This window comes from Talpa europaea, assembly GCF_964194135.1.
Source record: "Talpa europaea genome assembly, chromosome: 2".
Taxonomy (NCBI): domain Eukaryota; kingdom Metazoa; phylum Chordata; class Mammalia; order Eulipotyphla; family Talpidae; genus Talpa; species Talpa europaea.
Window position 1 is genome coordinate 111,237,843 of NC_140068.1, and position 23,669 is coordinate 111,261,511.

A 23,669-nucleotide genomic window follows, 5' to 3' on the forward strand; every position below is an offset into this window, starting at 1 on the left:
AATCCTGGCCGAACGAAGGCACTCCTCACTATTGAGATGGACAAACGGACCTATGGGGCCAGGGGCATCCCTTTCACAATGTAGTGTCTCTTGGGGAAGGATCTTTTCAAATCTCAATAAATCAGTGAACAGTGTGACTCAGCACCTGGTCCCATACTGTGAACGCAGCGGGTTGAGTCCGAGAAGGGAGATGTGGAGGTCTCCATGTTAAAATTCATTGAAGTAGAGGGGTGGGAAGAGGTGTTTTATTGATCCATTGAGGGCTTAGCAGACAACGCAGGACACAAGGCTGAGATTAGTGATGACATTAGTGGTTAAAAATGTGGGCTTTGGAGTCAAATTCACCACATGGGAAAAAGTTTCTCAATCTCTCTCTTCCCTGCACTCTGTGGAAGAGAATAATACCGTCTTGTCACCATCATCATCACCACCTCACATTCCTCCATGCAGTGAAGACTAGGCTTAGATTGGCTCTTGGTCCAGAGCATGTTGGGTGCATGCTTGCCACCGTCAGTGCCGCGTGCCAAGTCTGACAGTGATGGCCAGCCCTGGGTGCCTAGAGCATGGCACTGAACAGATACAAGGACTGTCTAGGAACAGAAAAACAAAAAAATGCTGGCAGTTAGGAGATAGTGGAGGAGATGGCCCCTGAGGGCTTCCAACCTTAAAAGCCTTTTCTAAGAATGCTGAACATCTCGGAAGGAGTTTGCTAGTTAAATGAAAGTATTGACTGCCTAACAGAAAAAGAAATGTGTCTGGGACTTCTATAGTTCTACTTGTCCTCTTGGAGAAGTGCTTTTTTTGAAGCTCAGCTTTTCTTTTCCTTTGGTACTGATTTTTTAAGCAATTCTCACGTTTTTGCAAAAGAGTCCCAAGGGCTGAGTAGGCCCTGTCAATTCATCATCTTGTTTAAGTCCGATTTCTGGAATTCCATGCAAGCACAGACCGGCTAAAATCTTAGACCAGTACTTGAAAACCATTCTACTGTGAACATCTACTTTGAACCATTTGAGTTCCCTCTTCTCACAGTGGAATAGTCTTAAGGAGAAGAAGACTGGAGGAGGTAAGCCTGCAGTGTGCAAAATGAGTAGCTGGCTTCAGAGGTGGTTGCAGGAGCATATTCTGATTTTGGGTAGAACATAAACCCCAGAATGACCACCTCAAACTTTCTGACACATGGACAGGGTGTGAATTATGAATAAAGGGTCAGAAGTTCTACTGTGGCCAGGGTGAGCTGGACATTCTTGTCTAGTAGGAGCACAGAAACCAAGTCCGTGCCCCCACCACTTGGCCATCTCGGGCCTGGCTCCTGGGCTTCTCTAACCCTCCCTGCCTCTGGCCAGGTGCTGTGCACTCAGCTTCAGATCTCCGACTTTGGAGCACTGGGATCTGGACTGCCTGCCTGTGGCCCCTGCCTGCCCCTGACGGCCTGTGGCCTCCCTATTTTAGTCACTTATTAAAGTGCATTTTAAAAAATAGTATTTGTTTTACATGGTTCATTTTTGTATAATGTTTGTTTTCTGCTCAGGTGTAGTCCTCATAAAATTCCCACCACCAGATCACCGGGGAACCATAGTCCCTTGTGCTCTTCCCTCTCCCTTTTCATCTCAGTTCTATTGTTAACCTGCTAGTTTTGTCTTTTTTTTTTTTCTTGACCCCGTGTTAGGGTCCCTATATTCCTCCTATAAGTGAAACCACTGATATTTTTCTTTTTCTTTTGACTTATTTCACTGAGCATAAGCTCCATCCATGTTGCTGCAAGTAGTGTGAGTTTTATCTTTTTTGATTGCTGAGTAGTAGTGTGTACTACTAGTACACAATAGATGACCCAGTCATCTAAAAAGCATTTTGTGAGCACTTTGTTATCTTTTCAGTCAAGTTCTGATTGGGGAATTGCTGTGATAGGCACGGGGAGTAGGGAGGGTAGAGCTGTGAGCAGGATGGGCTTTCACTGGATATACATCCTCAGGGTGGAAAGATGAAATAAGATCGCTTAAGAGAGCAACCGGGAGTGCTGGGCATCTTGCAGTCTAGTTTTTATGCTCAAATGACGCCTTAAGTAAGGTGCTGTGTACTTACAACTGCTGTCTGGGGAGAGGAAGGCTTGTGCGGAGTCTCACAGGTTAATGAGGAGAGCCACCATTCACATTGTGTGTTTTGTTGAGTAAACTCTCACTGAAACAGTGTCTTAATTAAACCAATCATCATCTCATGTTTCTGTGGGTCAGGAACTCAAAAGGGACCGTGGGGAGACCCCTGGAGATTTGAAGCCTGGGGCCTGAAGGCTCTAGTGGCAGGAGATGATTGTCAGTGGCAGCACTCCCCTGCACAAGGCTTTTCCAAGTGGCTTGGGATCCCGCATGACACGGTGACCAGATTCCAAAGGTGAGGGCCCTGAGGTGGAGATGATCGGAGGGAGCTGGCTGGGTTGAAGCTGCATCTGTTATTTTGCCAGACTTGCAAGTCCCATAGCATTACTTCTGTTCTAGCTCATCGGTCTTGGTGACCAGAAAGCCACGTCCAAATTCAAGGGAGGAAACAAGCTTCATGTCTTGGTGGGATGAGCATAGTCCCACATCAGATGGGATAAGTATATTATCACATGTTGCAGTTGGGCAACCACACTGATGAAGAAACGGAAGTTGTGGAGCAGGCTACATAATGCAGGATGCTGCTGAAGAGCAAGATCCTGGCCTTTTTATGGATGGAAGAATTATACAGCATCAATTGTAAGGGGAAGACGGAGAAAAAAGGGGAAGAAGGTGAAAGGAAAAGGGGAAGACCAGGCACTCATCTGCTTGATGGCTTGGTATTGTAATTGAGATCAAGCTCTAGTTCCCCAGAGCTAGATTGAAACGTAGCCACACATTTCAATCTTATCAACAAGACTTTCCACTGATCAGCTTATACATGGGTCGTTGGCTTCCCTGCCCACCCCCCCAGGTTGTTGGTCATACCTTGTGATGTTTTAAGTCAGGGGGAATACGTTTTATGCATGGGTCATCAGCCCCCTGGGGGGGTTCTTGGTCATGCCTTGTGATGCATATCCTTCCCAGTGTGATCCAGCTTTGGGATTTAGAACTGTAGGTAACAAAATGGTGGCCGAATAGGCTGTTTCGGATTAGCAGACTCATAGACTTTTTCGGAAAAAAATGAGCCACTGCATCTGGTCTGCCTACTCCAAAGGAAGTGTTCACCTTGCCACACACCTTGCTCCCCTCCCATATGGATCACCCATTCTTGTCTGTTTGCTGGCTTCCCGCCTGGCACCAGGCCTTTGGGTCCTTCTGCATAATTCTGGGCCAGCTGTTATCTCACACGTAGTCCTATTTGCCAGTTGTCGCTCCTCCCACTCTCTTGTAATCTTTGGTTACTCTGGTGAGAGTTTTTTCACTCTGGCTTTAGAAGCAGAGATTTCTTTACTCTGTCCTTTATGGTCCTTTAGCCTGAGGGGAGTCAGAAGATGGGCTCCATATCAGGTGACATCTTCCCCCCCAAATGAGGGTTAATATTTAAAATTCTTAACCCATATGGCATCCACTTACATGGTCCCCCAGAGCAAGGAAGGATACGCTAGGAGCTCTCAGGGAAGATGAGCCCCTGCACCAGTGGGCTCCGCGCGGGGTGGGGGTGGGGGTCTCCAATGCAGTAGAGGGAGGGAGATTAGAGAGAGGAGGAAAAATTATCTTTCCTCTCTCTCCAGCTTAGGTTCTCTAGCTAGGGGTCTCGAAGGTTGGCAAAGACTGATTGTGAGAGGAAAACAAGTTTCTGCCATGTGCACTGTGCACAGACATGGACTGCTCGGTGATGAGGACCCGCATATGGGTGGTTAGAACTGGGTTTATATGCCATTTTAGGCTAAACAAAGGAAAAATGGTTTGGGATTCTGGGTGATGGGGACAGATTGGGGAGAGTGTTAGATGAGCCAGGGTTGTTTAGTTGCTGTGCAGATTTAGGACTTAGTACCTTCCCAGTTGCTCAGAGTTGAGAGAGGTTTGAGTCCTCTTCCAGGTACCGGAGAGGGAGACACCTTTACAAATGTAAATTTCCTTGGCAAAAGTATAACGTGTGCACTGTTTTTAGAATGCTCATGCACCTACTGGTTCTCAGTCACCTTCAGCCCAAAATAGTCCACATGCCAAAGAAGTGTATTTTGGAATGACAAATTCTGGTAACTTTACACTAGTCAGTGATTAGGGGAAACCAGGAGGACTGGTTTTTGGGAGCTGGAGGGATGCAGCAGGCCTGGGCCTGTCCATCAGGACCTATTTATGACCCAAAGAGCTCTTTGAAGTGAATGGCAACCATACTTGAGTAGGCAACCCACACTGTGAGGTGCTTGAATAATGTCCCTTAAATACTTCCAACTCAAGTGTTAGGTGCATAGGTCATCCTCACAAGACTTAAATCTTACAGCTTTTAAGTATACATAAGGTAAGGGATTCTTTTTTCCAATTGTCACTGATTCAGTAGCTTCTCCATATTTCAAAAATAATATATACCTACCTCCTTAAACATTTACCTTCCTAGTATAACTCCTTTCACACCTTTCCATCTTAAAACATGGCATACTTCAGTTTCCACGTGGTAAAGTGACAACTTTTTATATTAATTTTGTTCTTTCTGCTGTGGTTCAAACCACTAGGAGGAATTCTCTGAGGTCCACACCACCCAAGCACTAATGTACTTTATTCTTTTATTCTGATTCCTTTGAATCAGTTTACCATGTGGAAATTGAAGTATGCCATGTTTTAAGATGGAAAGGTGTGGAAGGAGTTACATTAGGAAGGTAAATATTTAAGGAGGTAGGTACATATTATTTTAGAAATACAGAGAAGCTACTGAATAAGTGACAACTGGAAAAAAGAATCCTTTTATTCCTTTTATTCTGATTCTTTTATCTGATTCCTTTTATTCTGATTACCTTGATTCCAAGATAAGTGTTTAATCTAGGTCACTTTGGTTTGGTACTACAATAAAACTAAGAATTTTCTCTTTCTTATTTTGCTAGAATGTCCTCAAAGAGAAATTGGTATTGTCATTGACATGGAAAAGCTGGGAGATAACATTTGTGGGATTGGGATTTATAGAACCTGTTAACCATTCTTGGGAGAGATTTATTCATTTGATCATTCATTTACCCATTTATTCATTTGTCCATTTATAAAATCAATTAGGGGCTAATTTCTGCAACAGCTGGTTCTTGCCTTCTGGGAGTCTGCAGTTTAGTGGGGCACTGAGTCAGGAACACACACCATAAGCTGTAAGGAGATTCTTTTGAGGGCAGCATTGATTCTTAGTCCCATGCAGTACTTTGAAGCACTTGATCAACTCCTACTCCCAGGAAGCAAATATCCTTCAGTTGGAGGAATCAAATTAGATGTATTTCTAGACATGGATGATTTCCTCAAAGTGCATTGAGAAGTTGAGACTTTTCACCCGGACTGGTCAGACATTATTTGTATCAAGAGGGGCGGGGCTAATAGAATGGAGACTTGAGCTAATCCTCCTGGGTCTAAATCTTCGACATTTCTAAGTTGCCTTAATTTGTACTGGGAAAGGAGAATGATATTATCTGTTTCATAGTGTTGTTACAGGGATTAAGTGAGTCAACGTGCATAAATTAAATGACAAATGGAATATCATGCTCATTCTACAAATACTTAATTATGACATTACAGTAGCTGTCATCTTTCTGAGCAGGGTATAGGATTTATGATGGTAGAACCGTCCTAGGTCAAACCTGGGGTGCTAGGTGAAATACCACATCATAACAGTAGATGGCACCAAAGTCCGCATTGCCAAAATTGTCCTACCATTAACATAAAGATGTTTCCTTTTGTGAGCTGTGGTTTACCTGGGATTGTGGATACTGTAAAAGAAGAATACTAGATCCGAAAAAGTTAAGCTTTCTCTCTAAGGCCCTCTTCTGGCTTCAAGTCTAAGGATACTGATTACATTATGAAAGAAACAGCTTGCATTTGAGAGGTTGTCTGAGTAGAAGTCACAGGGCTTGGATTTTAGTTCTAATGTTACAGGGCAAAAGGAGAGGAGTACCCCGGGGCCCCCAAACCTATCTGCTCTAAATGGGTTCTATCATATGCCGCATCAAGACAAAGATACTGTAGTGCATAAGACCTTCAATAGAAAAGAACTTAATACAGTTAATGTGCAATAATTAGTGTGCAAAAGAGAGAAGAGAAAGAGAAAGAACAAGTTTCCAAATCAAGCACCCGGAGTTACCCATCCTCTCATAGGCTGTCCCTAAGCCGGGCTGCTGAGATCCAATAGCTTGCCATAAGCCTCAGGCAACCATAGGGTGGGGACCCATAGGAAAGGAGCAGAAGAGGCCAGGCAAGTCTGGAAGGAAAAGAGCAAAATCAAAATCAAGATAAAGTCTGCCATCGTCAGCCTCCCCATGGGTCTCTCACTCATGTCTGTTTCGGGTGTCTCCTTATGGCTTCCAAGTCCCTGGTACAAATCCAAGGCAGAGAAGCAAGCTCAGCTTCTTCACGTTTTTCTCCTTCACATGCCTCCTCCAGTCCTCTTTTTCCATCTCTTTCCACCTCTACTCCCTCTCCTGTCCTTTTCCGGTCTTTATTCTCCCTTCTCCCTGCCGAGCTCCACCCTTCCTTAGGACAGGGCAGGAAAGTTACACTGTTACACTAATATGCATGTTCCTGGGTCAGTTTATAAAGTTACCTGATCATCAGCTTCCTCTCTCCCTGCTGTCATTTGCTGGATAAAATATAACAAGAATTCAAATCAGATACATAAGGAAGGGAAAATAAACTTGAGGAAGAAGCAAAGAAAATGTGGTAGGTAGGGAGTAGACAGTGAAGAAATTAGGATGATATGACAAAGGAAATCATTTAGAAGTGATAATGATAAAACTAGGCACATCACTGTATAGGTGAGGGCTGGTAAACATAAAATGGAGAAAAGAGAAAGTATTAGATTTGATTGTTATAATCTTTGATACAGAGAGGCATACCTCCCCTCACCACACTTCTATTCTCTCTCTCTCACACACATACCAGATACACTCACACCTGCACACAACCCACATTCAGACACACAACATACACACTCACATACTCACACACGTGGCTATGATCCATTGCTGTGACCTAATGGTGTGAGGAAGATGGAGGGGTGGGGAACACACACTTCCTGACAAAAGCATAAAGAATCTTCTCTCACTTAGAAAGCACATCAAGCAGCTCTCCCTCAGCTCTACCCGGAGTTCTTGTCCTTCCCCAGCAACCTCCTGAAAGCATTCTTTACCTCCTTGTTCCTCAGGGTATAGATGAGGGGGTTAAGAGAAGGAGTGCCCACTGCGTAGAAAAGACCAAAGAACTTGCCCCTCTCTTGGGCATAGGGGTTTTTGGGCTGGAGGTACACAGTGATGACTGAGCTGTAGAAGAGGGTGACCACAAGGAGATGGGAGGAGCATGTCCCAAAAGCCTTCCTTCTCCCTGTTGCAGATTTAATCCTCAGCACTGCACGGGCAATGGCACCATAAGAGATCAGAATGAGGGTGAGGGGCACAACCAAGATGATGACACTGGCAACAGCCATCTGGATCTCGTTGTAGGTGGTGTCCCCACAGGCGAGTCGAATGAGAGCCGGGACTTCACACACAAAATCATCCACCTGCCGGTGGGGGCAGAATGGCAGGCGGAGGGTGGATGGTGTCTGGACCATTGATTCGACCAGCCCAATGACCCAAGCCACAGCGGCCAGCTGCCAGCACAGGCGGGGGTGGATGATGGTGGCATAGTGGAGGGGCTGGCAGACAGCCACATAGCGGTCAAAGGCCATCACTGTCAGAAGGATGCACTCAGTGGTCCCCAAAGACAGGAAGATGAAGAGCTGGACAAAGCAGCCAAGGAAGCTGATGGTCTTATTGGGGCCCCAGAGGTTGATCAGCATCTGGGGAACACAGCTTGTGGTGAAGCAGAGGTCCAAGAAGGAGAGGTTGGAGAGAAAAAAGTACATTGGGGAGTGGAGTCTGGGATCCAGCAGAGACAGCAGGATGATGCATGTGTTGCCCACCAGGGTCAGGAGGTAAGAAATCAAGACCACCACGAAGAGGATCCTTTCAAGTCCTGGGTGTTCAGAGAAGCCCAAAAGAATGAAGCCTGCTGGGGAGCTTTGGTTGACCATGGCCTGTTCCTGTGTGGACCTAGAGGGAGAGAGCCGTGAGGCAGGGGCCCAGGCTGTCTTCTGAAATTCAGCCTGAGTGCTTGTACCAGGTGCAAGTTTCTTTTTCTGCTGTTCTCAGGCAACACCTTTCTGTGCGCACTACCTTCCAGCAGCTCCGTGTTCCTCTAAGGTCCAGTGGGAATGAGGAAACCATGTGCTGAAAACACATTTGTATCTCAGGATTACTAGGTAGATGCTAAGGAGGCTTATGTAAAAATTAATTAATTCAACATGCATTTATTACATACATTATATGCCAGTGCTGGTCTAAGTGTTGTATTGTCCCTTATATATTTGTTGGAAGAACTGGCACAGTACAGTATTTTTTTTTTAAAGATTTATTTATTTCTGCATACAAGAACTGGGGTGTAGACCAGAGGTGTGGGGAGGTGAGAGGATTTACCAGACAGAGAGGGGAGCAGACCAGGCAGATCTACTGAAATAAACTGTTGAGGGGAGCAGTAGGTGCGACAGGGGAGGCCTGCTGCGCCATGTAGGTTGTTCCCTGGCTGGCTGGAGATTGAACTAGTGCTGCAGTGGCTGGCGATAGCTTGATAGCACTGTCTTTAACCCCTGTGACACCAGGGAGGCCCCAAAGTGCAGTATTTTGAGTGAATTTTCTGAATATAAATTTTCTCTGTGCAGTTGATCATTTCTCTAGCCATTGATGATTTTTTAGTTATACACATTCCATTTATGTTTCTTTATTTGTAAGGTATATCAATGATGGACTGTTTTATCTGTGAGAGAGAGTTTCGTGTCTAGAGACCCCATTCTTAGATCTTTTTTACTCTCTCAGTCGCTGAACGGGCAGTGTTCACTGGTTGTGAAATTGGTCCACATGCTCGGTCCCTGCTTTGATAAGCTTCTGGGCAGGAAGCAAGGGTGCCCTTAAGAATTAAAGTCATGGAGGAGTTCATAGGGGCATGCTCAAAGACTGAAAGGTGAGCAACGCCATCACACTGGGTGAAGGAGAGAAAAGGGTCGGCAGAGAGAAGGGAGGGCATGTAAGGGAAAGCTTCCTGGAGGAGGGGAGTGAGTTGTATTCTACAAAAGAGAGAATTGTTGGGACATAGGCGGCCAACTTGGATGTGGGGTGGGAGCCTGTGGACACTGGGAGTTGAGACAAAAGGACTCAGTGTCCTCTCTTCTTAGTGGACATAGGGAGGCCACTGGGGGCCAGTTGACAGTAGTGGTGGGGGACAGCTGCCAAAGTGCAGCCTTAAGATGGGGGCCTTAAGATGGTATGAACACCTCCAGTCAGAGGGACTCCATCTTTAATGTTTAAGCTTCGTTGTATCTCCTTGTTTCCTGAGATAACTATTTTTGCATCTTTTTTGATTGGTTCTTTCTTTTCTGCCACTGTCCTTTTCTCCCTTATAGGACATATCTAAAAAGTTTTTATATTCTTACATACTCAAACTGAAGTGTGAGTAAAGCATAAAGTGAGTCCTTGGTATGGCCACCAATGAGGATAAGTAACTGAACAAATATTTCAAGTATTTTTGTAGTATTCCTTCTTTTTCAATTTTTTGAAAGAGTTTGTGTAGGATAGGACTAATTGCCTGCTGAATGTTTGGTAGAATTCATTTGTGAAGCCATCTGGACCTATTTCAAGTATTCTGAAGCTCCAGTTTCCCATTACCCCCCCACTCCAAAGTCCAAATATTAACTTTTTCATTAATCATTTCTCTGTTTTCTATTTTTGGCGTATAGCACACATAGTATAAAATTTATCCTCAAATGGGTTTGAGTATATTCTCAAGTTATGTGACCAATACTATCAGCTTCTGAACGTCATCACCCCCAAAAGAAACCTCATACCATGGGCTATAGAGAAATCAAACAAAGAGTCAAAGACAAACATTAAAACCAACCCTGGAAAACAACCATAGATCTGAGGCATCCAGGAGAGGGGGAGGGCTGAAGAGGGGGCACATTGTGGAGGACTAAGGGTGCTGTTGTGGAGGGAGAGATGATGAACACACCTGAGGGGAGAAATCCCATACTGTCAAAATGTTACAAGTATGGTACTTTATGAAAAACAACAATGGTACTTCATTCAAAAGACTGGACCCATTAGCACTCCCTCTCTCCTTTGTTTTCTGTATAATATATACTTTGTTACCCTAAATAATATCCCAACCATTGTTTTATACTGCATTTTTATCTAAACTTTTTACACTTATAAAGTAAGGCACTTTGCTAATGCCCAAGAGAAAAAGCAGTTCACCCCCTTTCTCTGCCTTATTTCTGAATCTCTCTCGATTATTTCTTAGTGACTCTCCCTTCTTTTTTTTTTTTTAAGATTTATCTATTTATTTATACAAGCACTGGGTACAGTCAGAAGTGTGGGAGGGTGAGAGAATTCACCAGAGTCAGAGCGGGAAACAGAACAGGCAGACTGACTAAATACACTGGACTAAATACACTGGACTAAATACACTGCTGAGGGGAGCAGCGGGCACGGCAGGAGAGGTCTGCATGCCATGTGGGACCCTCACCAGGGGCCAGGGATCGAACCGGCGCTGCCTAGGCTTCGGGCAGCTTCTCAGCCCAGTGCTCAACCACTGAGCCACCAGGGGAGGCCCAACTCTCTCCCTTCTTTTGTGATCACTGTCTTTTCCACTCTTCCTTTTTGTCATTTTTACTCCTAGGCCCTTTCTCTCTGACATCTTCATTCATAAGCTTATGCATTTATTCGGTTTTCAGCACGTAAATTACCATGATTGTACAAATATCTGAGACAGACAGTGATTGTTACCTGCTATTGCTGTCAGCAGCTGCCATTAGTTGAGTGCTTGCTATGTGGGGAGCACGGTGCCAAGCAGCTCCCTGGACAGGGGATCCTCACAGCAATCCTGCAGAGAAGACATCATTATCCTAATTTTACCCAGAAATGAACAGTCTCAGAAAGGTTAAATAATTTGTCTAAGGTCATTCAGCCAGAAGGTACCAAAGCCAAGATTCTATACTCTGTTTAATTCTAATCTGGTGTTCCATTATTGAGGAAACTAATGTCTCATAGGAGAGGAACAAACTTTCGACTCACTCCCGGTCAAATAAAAATCTATTCTGTCAGTGATGACAAAACTCTTAATGGGTGCCTGGCTTCACTTATATATCAAGAGGAAAACTTAACAAAATAAAGAAGAATGAGCATCCTTGAGTTGTCTGTTAGGTCTTGATCATAATAGGGTTGCTAATGCCTCTAATGAGGCACCTTTCTAAGAACAGGGATGTGGGATGTGCTGGAGCGGGCTCATATGAGCTCTTGGTTATCGCATTTTCAGGATTTTTTTTTCAGATAAATACTAAACCACTGTATCAGCCATGGCAGGAATATTTATACTATGGAAATTGGTGAACATTCCAATAAGGCTCTGATGCTCCACAACTGCTCGTTTAAAATTTCCCAGCATCCTTTCAGCCTTCACAACACAATGTACTATGACCTTTCTTTGACTATGAAGAAATTGAGGCAAGGAAAGTTTAAAAATCTTCAAGCTTACTATCTAGTTAAGGAGGCCTGCAGCTTATGTTTGAGCCCACACAGGCTGGTGCAGAGACTGTGCAAATATCATTCCATCAGGGAAGGTGAGGCCAGGGGGGTCAGGTACCTCTTGGTGATGGAGCACTTTGACTTTGTTGACAGGCTTTGCTCCTGGTCTGGTGAGAGGTTAACCTCTGCTCAGGTGACACTGGAGGTGGAAAGGCTGACATGGCATGGCGGGGGTGGGGAGGGTTCCCAGGACTCCCATCCCATGGAGAGGAAGTTCTCATTAACTCTCTTTAGGCCCTGGGGTTCCACAGTCTACAGACAATTAATCAGTCTTTAATTTTTGTGGAGGGAGCAGGGGACTATCTAGAGGAATAATGCCAGAAATAGCATCACCCTGGAAGGCAAAAAGTTTACCCACAGCCTTTCTTTGTCAGTGGGAAGAAGGGGTGATCTCTCCTTCCAGCATTGCCAGCAATCCCCCAGGCGTCCAGCTATTTCTCTCAAACTTCTGATTCATCCATTCAGCTTCCATTTGTTAAAAGTTCTAAACTTCCTTTTTTGCATTTAGTTCTTTTTGAGTTGGACCACACTGTATTAATGTGGTATTATAATACCTGGGGTGGGAAGATGACGTGGGACACTAAGTCAATACTCATGATGTAGCTGAATTGTTATCATGCCTCTCCCTGCTTAGAGTGGGGGCCCGAGGGGTCAGTTATTAAATGGCATCCTGGCCCTCATCCAGATCCTGGAATCCATAGGCCTACCCAGTAGTCATTTCTGTAGTTCCCAAAAGTAATTGAAGGCACATGCTTGGTAGCTGGCAGAATCTCCACCTTGGGTCTTTGGTCTGTGGACTGAAATGAGGTAGGTAGTGGGGGCTGGCCCAGTGGAAGCCCTGGATCTGCACAGTTTCTCTACAAAGGCAATAAGCCAAGAAAATATCACAGTCCAAAGGAAATGACAGGTCACTGCCACCTAGGGTGCAGGGTCGGGTCCTTATTTAATTCAGTTACATATTTAATTCAGTTACTGTCAGGTCCTTATTTAATTCAGCAGTCTGGTCACTGCAAAAGCCAGGTGAACCACGGAGGATGACAAAGGACGAGCACAAATTCAACCACTTGGTAACCGGGCTGTAGCTATTGTGCCTGATTAACATGGCTTCAGGTCCATGCTATGTGCTTATTGGCTGCTGGGGAAATGTGTTCTTTTCAAATACAAGAAGCAAACCAGAAGCAGTTTACCGTTACATGGTGTATGTTACAGCTTTGGACCGGGACTATGTTCTAACTCTTGTGTCATAATATGGTCCAAAGGGATGTGGTCAGTGATATGCTGGAACTTAAGACAAAAAAGCCTTGATTTATGGCATTTGCTGATATCTGCAGTGTACATATCCCCTCCCAGCCAATTGTAACCTGTCAATGTGACATCTCTGAAAATGCAGAATTGGAAAGAAGCGAATAAGAAATACTACTATGCATACATTATATATAGGTCTATGAATGCACTATATGTTTATATTTATCCTGCAGACACAGTAGACATAAACAAGAACAGAGTTGAATGAACATAAAACAGAATAAAAAACCCACTGTTTTTAATCTACTTTATTTAAGTTTGGTTATATTATTTATAAGTTTAACTTGTTTTTAATAATGGCTATAATTAACAACTGATTTGAAAATTCATGAAAAAATTAAAAAAACATTTTTATTGACATATTTCTAAAAAATTAATTACCTTCTTACATCATTGATCTTCCTTCAGGTTAGTCCCTCAAGCTCTCCCACACCATACACCCCTGATCTGTCACCATAGGCCCTTGTGCTCTCCCCCCTCCCCGTTTTGACTTCTCTTCTTCTCCCTCCCTTGCTGCTTACCTAAAATCTGCTGAGCTTACAAGTTTTGTCTTTTCCTTCACCCTGTGTTAGGTTTTGCTATGTTCTACCTATAAGTGAAACCATTTGATATTTCTCTTTTTCCTTCTGTGTTATTTTGCTTAGCATAATCCTTCCCAACTCTGTCCACATTGCTGCAAATGGCATGAGTTTATCTTTTTTGATTGCTGAGTAGTATTCTATCATGTATATATACCACATCTTCTTGAGTCAGTCATCATTTTTAGGGCATTTAGCTTGTTTCCATTATCTTGACTATTGTAAACAGTGCTGCAATAAACATAGGGGTGGAGGTTTCCTTTTGAATTAGTGTTTTTGTTCCTTTGGGTAGATTCCTCTAGTGGAATTTCTGGATCATATGGTAGATCCATTTTTAATGTTTTGAGGGTCCTCCACACAGCTTTCCATAGTGGCTGGACCAGTTTGTATTCTCACCAGCAGTGTAAAGGTTTCCATTTTCTCCACATCTTTGCTAGCATGTGTTGTTTCCAATTTTTAAGTATGGCCCATTCTTACTGGTGTAACGTGGTAATTCATTGTGGTTTTGATTTGCATTTCCCTCATAATAAGTAATGCTGAACATTTTTTCATATGCCTGTTGGCCATTTGCATTTCTTCTTTGGAGAAGTGTCTTTCCAGCTCTTCTACCCATTTTTTGTTTTTGTTTTTTTGTTTTGCTTTGTTTTTGTTGAGTTGCTTAAGCTCTCTGTAGACCTTTGATATTTGCCTCTTATTGGTTTTATGGTGTCAACTATTTTCTCCCATTCTGTAGGATGCCTCTGGTTTGGTTACTATCTCTTTTGCTGTACAGAAACTTTTTAGTTCAACTGAAATCACAAAGCCTTGAATAGCTAAAGTTCTCTTGACTAAAAGGGGAAAGAATGGAGATATCACAATCCCAAACCTCAGATTATACTACAAAGCCATAGTAATAAAAACAGCTTGGTATTCGAACAAAAGCAGACGTACAATTCAGTAGAACTGAATTGAAAACCCAGAAATAAAGCCACATATATATGGTCAACTAATCTATGATGAAGGAGTAAGGAATTTACACTGAAATAAGAAAAGTTTTTCAATAATTGGTACTGGGAAAAATGGAGTGACATTGCAAAAGAATGAAACTGCACTCTCATACCATACACATCAAACAACAAAAATGATTAAAATAGTTGAATGTAAGACCTGAGACCATAAAATACATAGAAATATATAGGCAAAATATGTCACATACATGTCAGAAACATTTTTGGGGATTCATCTGTAGACGCAAGGAAAACAGGTGAAGATAAACACTGGGACAACATTAATATCACTGGCATTTTAAAAAGAAATTAGCACAAACACTACAGAAATTCATATGGAATAACAAAAGTAATCTTGACAAAGAAGAAAGAGATATGGTGGTATCACATTTCCAGGCCTCAAATTTATAAAGCAATAATTATAAAATATAAAGCAATAATTATTTATTTATATTTCAAAAATATTTATATATGTTTTACAGCATTGTTCATTTTTGTACAATGTTTGATTTCTCGTGTCAGCTGTTGTCTGCACAAAATTCCCACCATGCAGTCACCTGTGCGGCATCACCATAGTCTCTTGTGCTCTTTCTGCCACTGTTTTAAATTCTCTCCACCCCTTCCCCTGCTGAATGTCTCCAATTTATAGTTGTGTGCTAGTTTTGTCTTCTTTTTTTACTTTGATGATCCCTTATTTGGTTTTCTGTATTCCTCCTATAAGTGAAACCATCTGATATCTTTCTTTTTCTTTCTGACTTTTTTCACTGATCATAATTCTTTCCAGCTCCATCCATGTTGCTGCGAATGGCATGGGTTTATCTTTTAATTGCTGAATAGTATTCCATTGTGTATATATACCACATCTTCTTGATCCAGTCATCTATTTTTGGGCATTTATCTTGTTTCCATATCTTATCTGTTATAAATAGTACTGTGATAAACATCAGAGTACAGGTTTCCTTTTGATTTAGTGTTTTTGTGTCCTTTGGGTAGAGTCCTAGGAGGGGAATTTGCTGAGTCATATGATAGCTCCATTTTTAGTGATTTGAGGAAACCCCATGCAGCTTTCCATAGTGGTTGGACCACAAGCAGTGTAGGTGAATTCCTTTTCCTCCACATCCTCACCAGCATTTGTTGCTGGCATTTTTTTTTTTTTTTAATATGTGCCATTCTCACTGGTGTGAGGTAGTATCTTATTGTGGTTTTAACTTGCATATTCCTGATTATAAGTGATGTTGAACATTTTTTCATATACCTGTTGGCCATTTGCATTTCCTCTTGGAAGAAGTGTCTTTTTAGCTCTTCTGCTCATCTTTTGACTGGTTTGTTTGCTTTACTTGGTTGCATTATATGAATTCTTTGTAGATCTTTGAAATCAGTCCCTTATCAGTTGTGTGGAGTACAAATATTTTCTCCCAATCAGTAGGATGTTTCTTTGCTTTGGTTTTTGTCTCTTTTGCTTTTTAGTTTGATGTAATCCCAGCTGTTTATCATTGCTTCACTTCCTTTGCTTCAGGGGAAAAAGTCTTTAAAGATGTTCCTAAGATGTATGTCATGGAGTGTTTTGCCTATGTTTCTTCTCTATATTTTAGGGTTTCAGATCTTATGTTTAAGTCTTTAATCCATTTTGAGTTGGTTTTTGTGCATAGCATGAGGCAGTAATCAGGTTTCATTCTTTTGCATATGGTGGTCCAGTTTTACCAGTACCATTAATTGATCAAACTATCATTGTTTCTGTGCATATTATTTGCTCCTTTATCATAGATTAATTGTCCATGTATGTGTGACTTTATTTATGGTTTTTAAAAAAGATTTATTTCTTTATGCATACAAGATCTGGGTACAGGTCAGAGGTGTGGGGGATGAGATGATTTACCAGAGATAGAGTGGGGAACAGAGCAGGCAGATATACTGAAATACACTAGTGAGGGGAGCAGCAGGTGAGACAGGAGAGGTCTGCTGCCTTATGTGTGTCACCTCCCTGGTTGGGTATTGAACTCCTGTTGCAATGGCTGTGGATAGCTTCATGGTGTTGTGTCTTAACCCCATGCGCCACCAGGGAGGCCCTATTTCTGGGTTTTTTATTTGATTCCCTGGTCTGTGATTTTCTTTATATCAGCAATGACTACTTGATACTACTTCATTCTCTGTCCATTACTTATTTATTATTTTGTTATACAGATTGTATGATATTTGACATTCAGAGCTCCTTTAAGTTGATTTCTCTGGATTTTTGATATGCTCCCCATTTTTTGAGCATTTCCTTCCTTTATGTTATCACACTATAATCAAGAATTATCATGTATTTTCTCTTTCCTATTCTTTTATCAGTTGATGAACTTTGTGGTTATTTCCACATTTTTGGCTATTGTGAATAATCGTGCTATGAACATTCAGGCACAAATTTTGTATCAACACACATTCTTAATTCCCTTGGGTGTAAACACAAGAGATGGAATTGCTGGGTCATAAGGTTACACTATGTTTAACCTTTAGGGAACTGCCCAACTGCTTTCTAAGAAGCTGTGTCATTTTTCATCCCCCACATCTTGACAAAACTTTCTTTTTCCAACTACTTTTTGTTGTTTCTTCTTTCTCTTGATATTTGATCCTCCCTTCCACTTTCTCTTCTTTTACCTCCCTTCCTTCTTTCTTTCCTTTCTTCTTTTTTTTTAAAAATAGTGATATAACTGTCATCCTACTGTGATTTTGATTTGCACTTCCCGGTGACTAACCATATTGAGTATCATTCTTATACTTATTGGCCATTTAAAATTTTGCTTGCCTTTTTATCATTGAGTTATAAGAGGGATTTATATATTTTATTTTTGAAATTTTTATTATTTAAAAAAGATTTATTTATTTATGCATACAAGAACTGGAGTAGAGGCCAGAGGTGCGGGGGGTGAGAGGATTCACCAGAGACAGTGGGGAGCAGAACAGGTGCATTACTGAAATACTCTGCTGAGGGGAGCAGTGGGCAAGTCAGGAGAGGTCTGCTGTGCCATGTGGGTCAGCTCCCTGAATGGCCAAGGGATTGCACTTGTGCTGCAGTAGTTGCGGATAGCTTCATAGTGCTGATGCTTAACCCCTTGCACCACCAGGGAGGTCCTATATATTTTATTTTAATTAATTACTTAATTTTTATTAATTTATTTAATAAAAAGTGTTTATTGAAGTAACATTGGTTTATAGCTCCATATATTTTAAGGCTATAGATTCATACCTCTCTAAAAGCATGTTATACTATGTCTACCACTAAACAGCTAATAATCCTCTGTTATGGTTCACTGAGACCCTCCCCCCCTTATTCACAATTTCCCCATCTTGCCTTTGGTAGCATTAGTTCTGTTGTCAGATTTCAAGGGTTTTCTTTGCTTTATCTTAATCTGTTCCTTTGCTTTGTTTCTTTATATACCACATATCAGTGAAATCATCTGGTGTTTGACTTTAATCTGACTTATTTTGCTTAGCATAATCCTCCAGTTTCATCCATGTTATCACAAATGGCAAGATCTTATCTTTTGTATTACTAACTGAATGGTGTTGCACTGTGTAAATATGCCACATCTTCTTTATCCACTCATCTATCTTTGGGCACTGAGGCTGTCTTCATAGCTTGTCTATTGTAAACAGTGCTGGAATGAATACAGGAGTGCATATATCAATTCAAATTAGTGTTTATATATATTTATTGTTTTTTAAAAAGATTTATTTATTTATGCATACAAGAACTGGGGTACAGGTCAGAGGTGTGGGGGGTGAGAGGACTCACCAGGGACAGAGTGGGGAGCAGAACAGGCATCTACTGAAATACACTGCTGAGGGGAGCAGCGGGAGAGACAGAAGAGGTCTGCTGTGCCATGTGGGTGGCTCCCTGGCCAGGGATGGAACTCGTGCTGCAGTTGCTGTGGACAGCTTCATAGGTTTGTCTCAACCCTTTGCGCAAACAGGGAGGTCCTGTTTTTATATTTTGGGATAGATACTGAGGAGTGGAGTTGCTGGATCTTATGGTAGATGTATTTTCAGTGTTTGGAGAAATCTCATACTATTTTTTATGACTAGTCTACATTACACCCAACAGCATACCAGGGCTCCTTTTCCTCCACACCCTCACCAACACTTGTTTCTTTCCTTTTCTTTTTTCCGTTTTTGGTATGGTCCTTCTCATGGGCATGAGGTTTAGACACAAGTACCTTATCAGTGTTTGACTTGGCACATTTTCTTGGTGGTACACTTTTTGTTTTTTGTAAAGATTTATTGATTTATACATATAAGAGTTGGGGCACAGGCCAGAGATGCAGGGAGTGAGAGGACCCACCAGAGACAGAGTGGGGAACAAAACAGGCAGACTGACCGAAATCCACTGCTGAGGGGAGCAGTGCGTGACAGGAGAGGACTTCCCCATGTAGGTTGCTCCCTGGTCGGCTGGGTTCGAACTCGTCCTGCAGAGGCTGCAGACCTCTTTACAGTGCCTAAGCCCTTGTGCCACCAGGGAGGCCCTGGTGGTACACTTTCTTGATGACTTTCTTAGTGTAAAACTTTTAAATTTGATGAAGTCTGATTTATGATTTTTTCTTTGTTGCACATGATTTTGGTGTCATATCTAATAATCATTTGCAAATTTCATGTGATTAGTATTTATTCTTATGTTTTTTTCCCTTAGAATTTTATATTTTTGTTCTTCTATTTACATCTTCGATCTGTTTTAGTTATTTTTTATATGGTGTTTGGTGTCTAACTTCATTCTTTTGCGTATGTCTATTTAGTTGTCCCAGCACCATTTGTTGAAGACACTTTTTTCCCCCCAACAAACAGTCTTGCACCTTTGTTGAAAATCATTGGTCCTTGTATATATGTGCTTATTTCCAAACTCTCAATTTTATTCCACTAACAACTATGCTTATCCTTGTGCCACTACCACATTGCACGTCTTACTGCTGGTGTGTAGGTAAGCTTTGAAATTGGGTAGTGTGAATCTTACATTCTTCCAGAGGATCTCTTGTAATTCTATATGAAATTTGGAATCGGCTTTTCAATTGTACAAAGAAGTCTGCAAGTTTTCTTTTCTTTTTTTAAAGATTTATTTATTTATAGAAGAACAAGGGTACAGGCCAGATGTGTGGGAGGGTGAGAGGATTTACCAGAGACAGAGTGGGGAACAGAACAGGCAGACTGACGAAATACACTGCTGAGGGGAGCAGCGGGCTAGACAGGAGAGGTCTGCAGTGCCAGGTGGGACCCTGCTGGCCGGCCAGGATCGAACCGGTGCTGCAGAGACTGTGGACAGCTTCACAAGATTGTGCTCAACCTCGTGCACCACCAGGGGAGGCCTGTCTTCTAGTTTTCTGATAGAGATTTTATTGAATCTATAGACCTATGTAGTCAATGAGAAACTTTTTTAAAGATTTATTTATTTATTTTTCACTTTTTAAATTTTTATATTCCCCATAGATTGCAACCCCCTGATTTTGACCCTAATTCCTCCTCCCCCCCCAAGTGTGTCTCTGCTTCATAGTTGTTTGTTGATTTTTTTTTTCTTATAGCTATTCTTTTTTCTGGTCCCTTATTTAAGTTTTCTAGATTCCTGCTATGAGTGAGACCATCCGGTATTTTTCTTTTTCTTTCTGGCTTATTTCGCTGAGCATGATCCCTTCCAGCTCCATCCATGTTGCTGCAAATTGCATGTGTTTATCTTTTTTGAATGCTGAGTAATAATCTACTGTGTATATGTACTATATCTTCTTGATCCAGTCATCTATTTTTGGGCTTTTGGGTTGTTTCCAAAGCTTAGCTATTGTAAATTGTGCTGCTATAAACATAGTGGTGCAGGTGTTCTTTGGGATTAATGTTTCTGTGTCCTTTAGGTAAATACCTAGGAGTGGAATTGCTGGATCATATGGAAGCTCTATCTTTAGTAGGTTGAGGAATCAATGAGAAACATTATATCATAAATTGTGCTTTTTATCATAAAAGAGTATTGAATTTTGACAAATGCTTTCTTTTCTATTGAAGCAATCATAAAATTTTTGAGTTTTATTCTATTGATATGATAAATTACATTAATTAATTTACAGATTTTAAACCAATATTGCATCCCTGGGATAAATCCTACTTGACCATGTTGTATAACATGTTTTTCATGTTCCTGTTTCCAGTGTATTTTGCAGCTATAGACTAAAGGATGTAGGGAAGTCATATAACATGGAAGGCATTAAGGAACTGTCTCATGATAGTTTCTCAGAAGATACAGGAAGAGTTGAAGATAATTTTAGAGGTCTTAACAAGTCTCCCATTCTTTCATGATCCAGAAAGATCAGAAGATATCTTACCAAGTCTCAGATTAGCTGTGTTTCAAGACTATGCTTATGTGATATTTATGGACATGTATAAGTTCTCCAGGGTGTGCATGTTAGCTATCTCTGCATATTGCCATAACAATTGGAGGGAGATAATATAGCTAATGGTGGGCATGGCAAAGTTATGTAACCTCTAGTAGGGCAAATAGGACAAACAGGAAGGAGAAGAGTAAAAATATTAATAATTAGCTGGATGACAGTATTTACGTTTACGGAGTCAGAGATACCTACCTTAACCCAGTTCTTTCTTCCCTACTTCCCTCCCTTTTCCTCCCCACTTTTTATTTTCGCTTAAGTAACACATGGTCAGTGAAACACTGCAGTATTTGGGGGTGTGTGTGGAGAAAGTAGCATACTGGGGATCTCAAAATTCTCACTAATCACAGAGAAGCTTTCATAACTTAGAAAGCCACAAGCAGTTCTCCTTCAGCTCTCCCTGGAGTTCTCATCCTTCCCCAGCAACCTCTTGAATGCCCTCTTTATCTCCTTGTTCCTCAGAGTGTAGATGAGGGGGTTAAGAGAAGGAGTGCCCACTGCGTAGAAGAGACCAAAGAACTTGCCCCTCTCTTGGGCGTGGGGGTTTTTGGGCTGGAGGTACACAGCAGTGACTGAGCTGTAGAAGAGGGTGACCACAAGGAGATGGGAGGAGCATGTCCCAAAAGCCTTCTTTCGTCCTTTTGCAGATTTAATCTTCAGTACCGCACGGGCAATGGCACCGTAAGAAACAAGGATTAGGCTGAAGGGCACAACGACAATGATCACACTGGACACAACTAATTGGATCTCATTGTAGCTGGTGTTTCCACAGGCAATTCGAATTAGAGAAGGGACTTCACATAAAAAGTTATCTATCTCCTGGTGGGAGCAAAAGGACAGGCGGAGGGTGGGTGGTGTCTGGACAAGTGATTGAACTAAGCCAGAAACCCAGGCCACAGCGGCCAGCTGCCAGCACAGGCGGGGGTGGATGATGGTGGCATAGTGGAGGGGCTGGCAGACAGCCACATAGCGGTCAAAGGCCATCACCGTCAGAAGGATGCACTCAGTAGTCCCCAAAGACATAAAGATGAAGAGCTGGATGAAGCAACCAAAGTAGCTGATGGTCTTATTGGGGCCCCAGAGATTGATCAGCATCTGGGGAACACAGCTTGTGGTGAAGCAGAGGTCCAAGAAGGAGAGGTTGGAGAGGAAAAAGTACATTGGGGAGTGGAGTCTGGGATCCAGCAGAGACAGCAGGATGATGCATGTGTTGCCCACCAGGGTCAGGAGGTAAGAAATCAAGACCACCACGAAGAGGATCCTTTCAAGTCCTGGGTGTGCAGAGAAGCCAAGAAGAATGAAGCCTGCTGGGGAGCTTTGGTTGACCATGGCCTGTTCCTGTGTGGACCTAGAGGGAGAGAGCTGTGAGGCAGGGGCCCAACTGTCTCTAAAACTCAGCTTGAGTGCTTGTTGGGCGGTACCAGGCACAAGTCCCTCTTTCTGCTGTTCTCAGGTAGCACCTTTTCATGCGCACCACCTTCTAACAGCTCCCTGTTCCTCCAAGGTTCAGTGGGAATGAGGAAACCATGTGTTGGAAACAGAGGGAACCTCACATTTGTATCTCAGGATTACTAGGTAGATGCTAAGGAGGCTTATGTTAAAATTAATTCAACATGCATTTATTACATACATTATATGCAAGTGCTGGTCTAAGTGTTGTATTATCTCTTATATATTTGTTGGAAGAACTGGAAAAGTACAGTTTTTTTTTTTAAAGATTAATTTATTTAAGCATACATGAAGTGAGGTGTAGACCCGAGGTGTGGGGAGGTGAGAGGATTTACCAGACAGATTGGGGAGCAGACCAGGAAGATCTACTGAAATATACTTTGAGGGGAGCAGTAGGCACGACAGGGGAGGCCTGCTGCACCATGTGGGTTGTTCCCTGGCTGGCTGGAGATTGAACTAGTGCTGTAGTGGCTGGCAATAGCTTGATAGCAATGTCTTTAACCCCTGTGACACCAGGGAAGCCCCAAAGTGCAGTATTTTGAATGAATTTTCTGAATATAAATTTTCTCTGTGCGGTTGCTCTTTCTCTAGCCATTGATGATTTTTTAGTTATTCACATTCCATTTATGTTTCTTTATTTGTAAAGTATATCAATGATGGACTGTTTTATCTGTGAGAGAGAGTTTCATGTCTAGAGACCCCGTTCTTAGATCTTTTTTACTCTCAGTCATTGAATGGGCAGTGTTCACTGGTTGTGAAATTGATCCACATGCTCGGTCCCTGCTTTGAGAAGCTTCAGGGCAGAAAGCAAGGGAGCCCTTAAGAATGTTAAAGTCATGGAGGAGTTCATAGGGGCATGCTCAAAGACTGAGAGGTGAGCAACGCCATCACACTGAATGAGGAGAGAAAAGGGTCTGCAGAGTGAAGGGAGGGCATATAAGGGAAAGCTTCCTGGAGGAGGGAAGTGAGTTGTTTTCTTCAACAGAGAGAAGTGTTGGGACATAGGTGGCCAACTTGGATGTGGGGCGAGAGCCTGTGGACACTGGGAATTGAGACAAAAGGACTCAGTGTCCTCTCTTCTTAGTGGACATAGGGAGGCCACTGGGGGCCAGTTGACAGTAGTGGTGGGGGACAGTTGCCAAAGTGCCCTGGGGGCCTTAAGGTGGCATGAACACCTCCAGTCAGA

General features: G+C 42.3%; 2 protein-coding genes across 2 annotated transcripts; both read right to left on the reverse strand.

The window, feature by feature from the left end:
* Nucleotides 1-7,141: 7,141 nt before the first annotated feature.
* LOC311167007 (olfactory receptor 2H2) lies at nt 7,142-8,169 on the reverse strand (the record flags this gene model as incomplete). The annotated part of the gene is made up of 1 exon (XM_084227752.1): nt 7,142-8,169. The coding sequence occupies one exon, from the start codon at nt 8,167-8,169 to the stop codon at nt 7,237-7,239; it is 933 nt and encodes a 310-aa protein (XP_084083878.1). The 3' UTR covers nt 7,142-7,236.
* A 13,255-nt stretch (nt 8,170-21,424) lies between these two features.
* LOC311185940 (olfactory receptor 2H1-like) lies at nt 21,425-22,457 on the reverse strand (the record flags this gene model as incomplete). Its single annotated transcript, XM_084256825.1, has 1 exon — nt 21,425-22,457. Exon 1 carries the CDS (start codon nt 22,361-22,363, stop codon nt 21,425-21,427), a length of 939 nt encoding a protein of 312 aa, XP_084112951.1. The 5' UTR covers nt 22,364-22,457.
* Nucleotides 22,458-23,669: the final 1,212 nt, after the last annotated feature.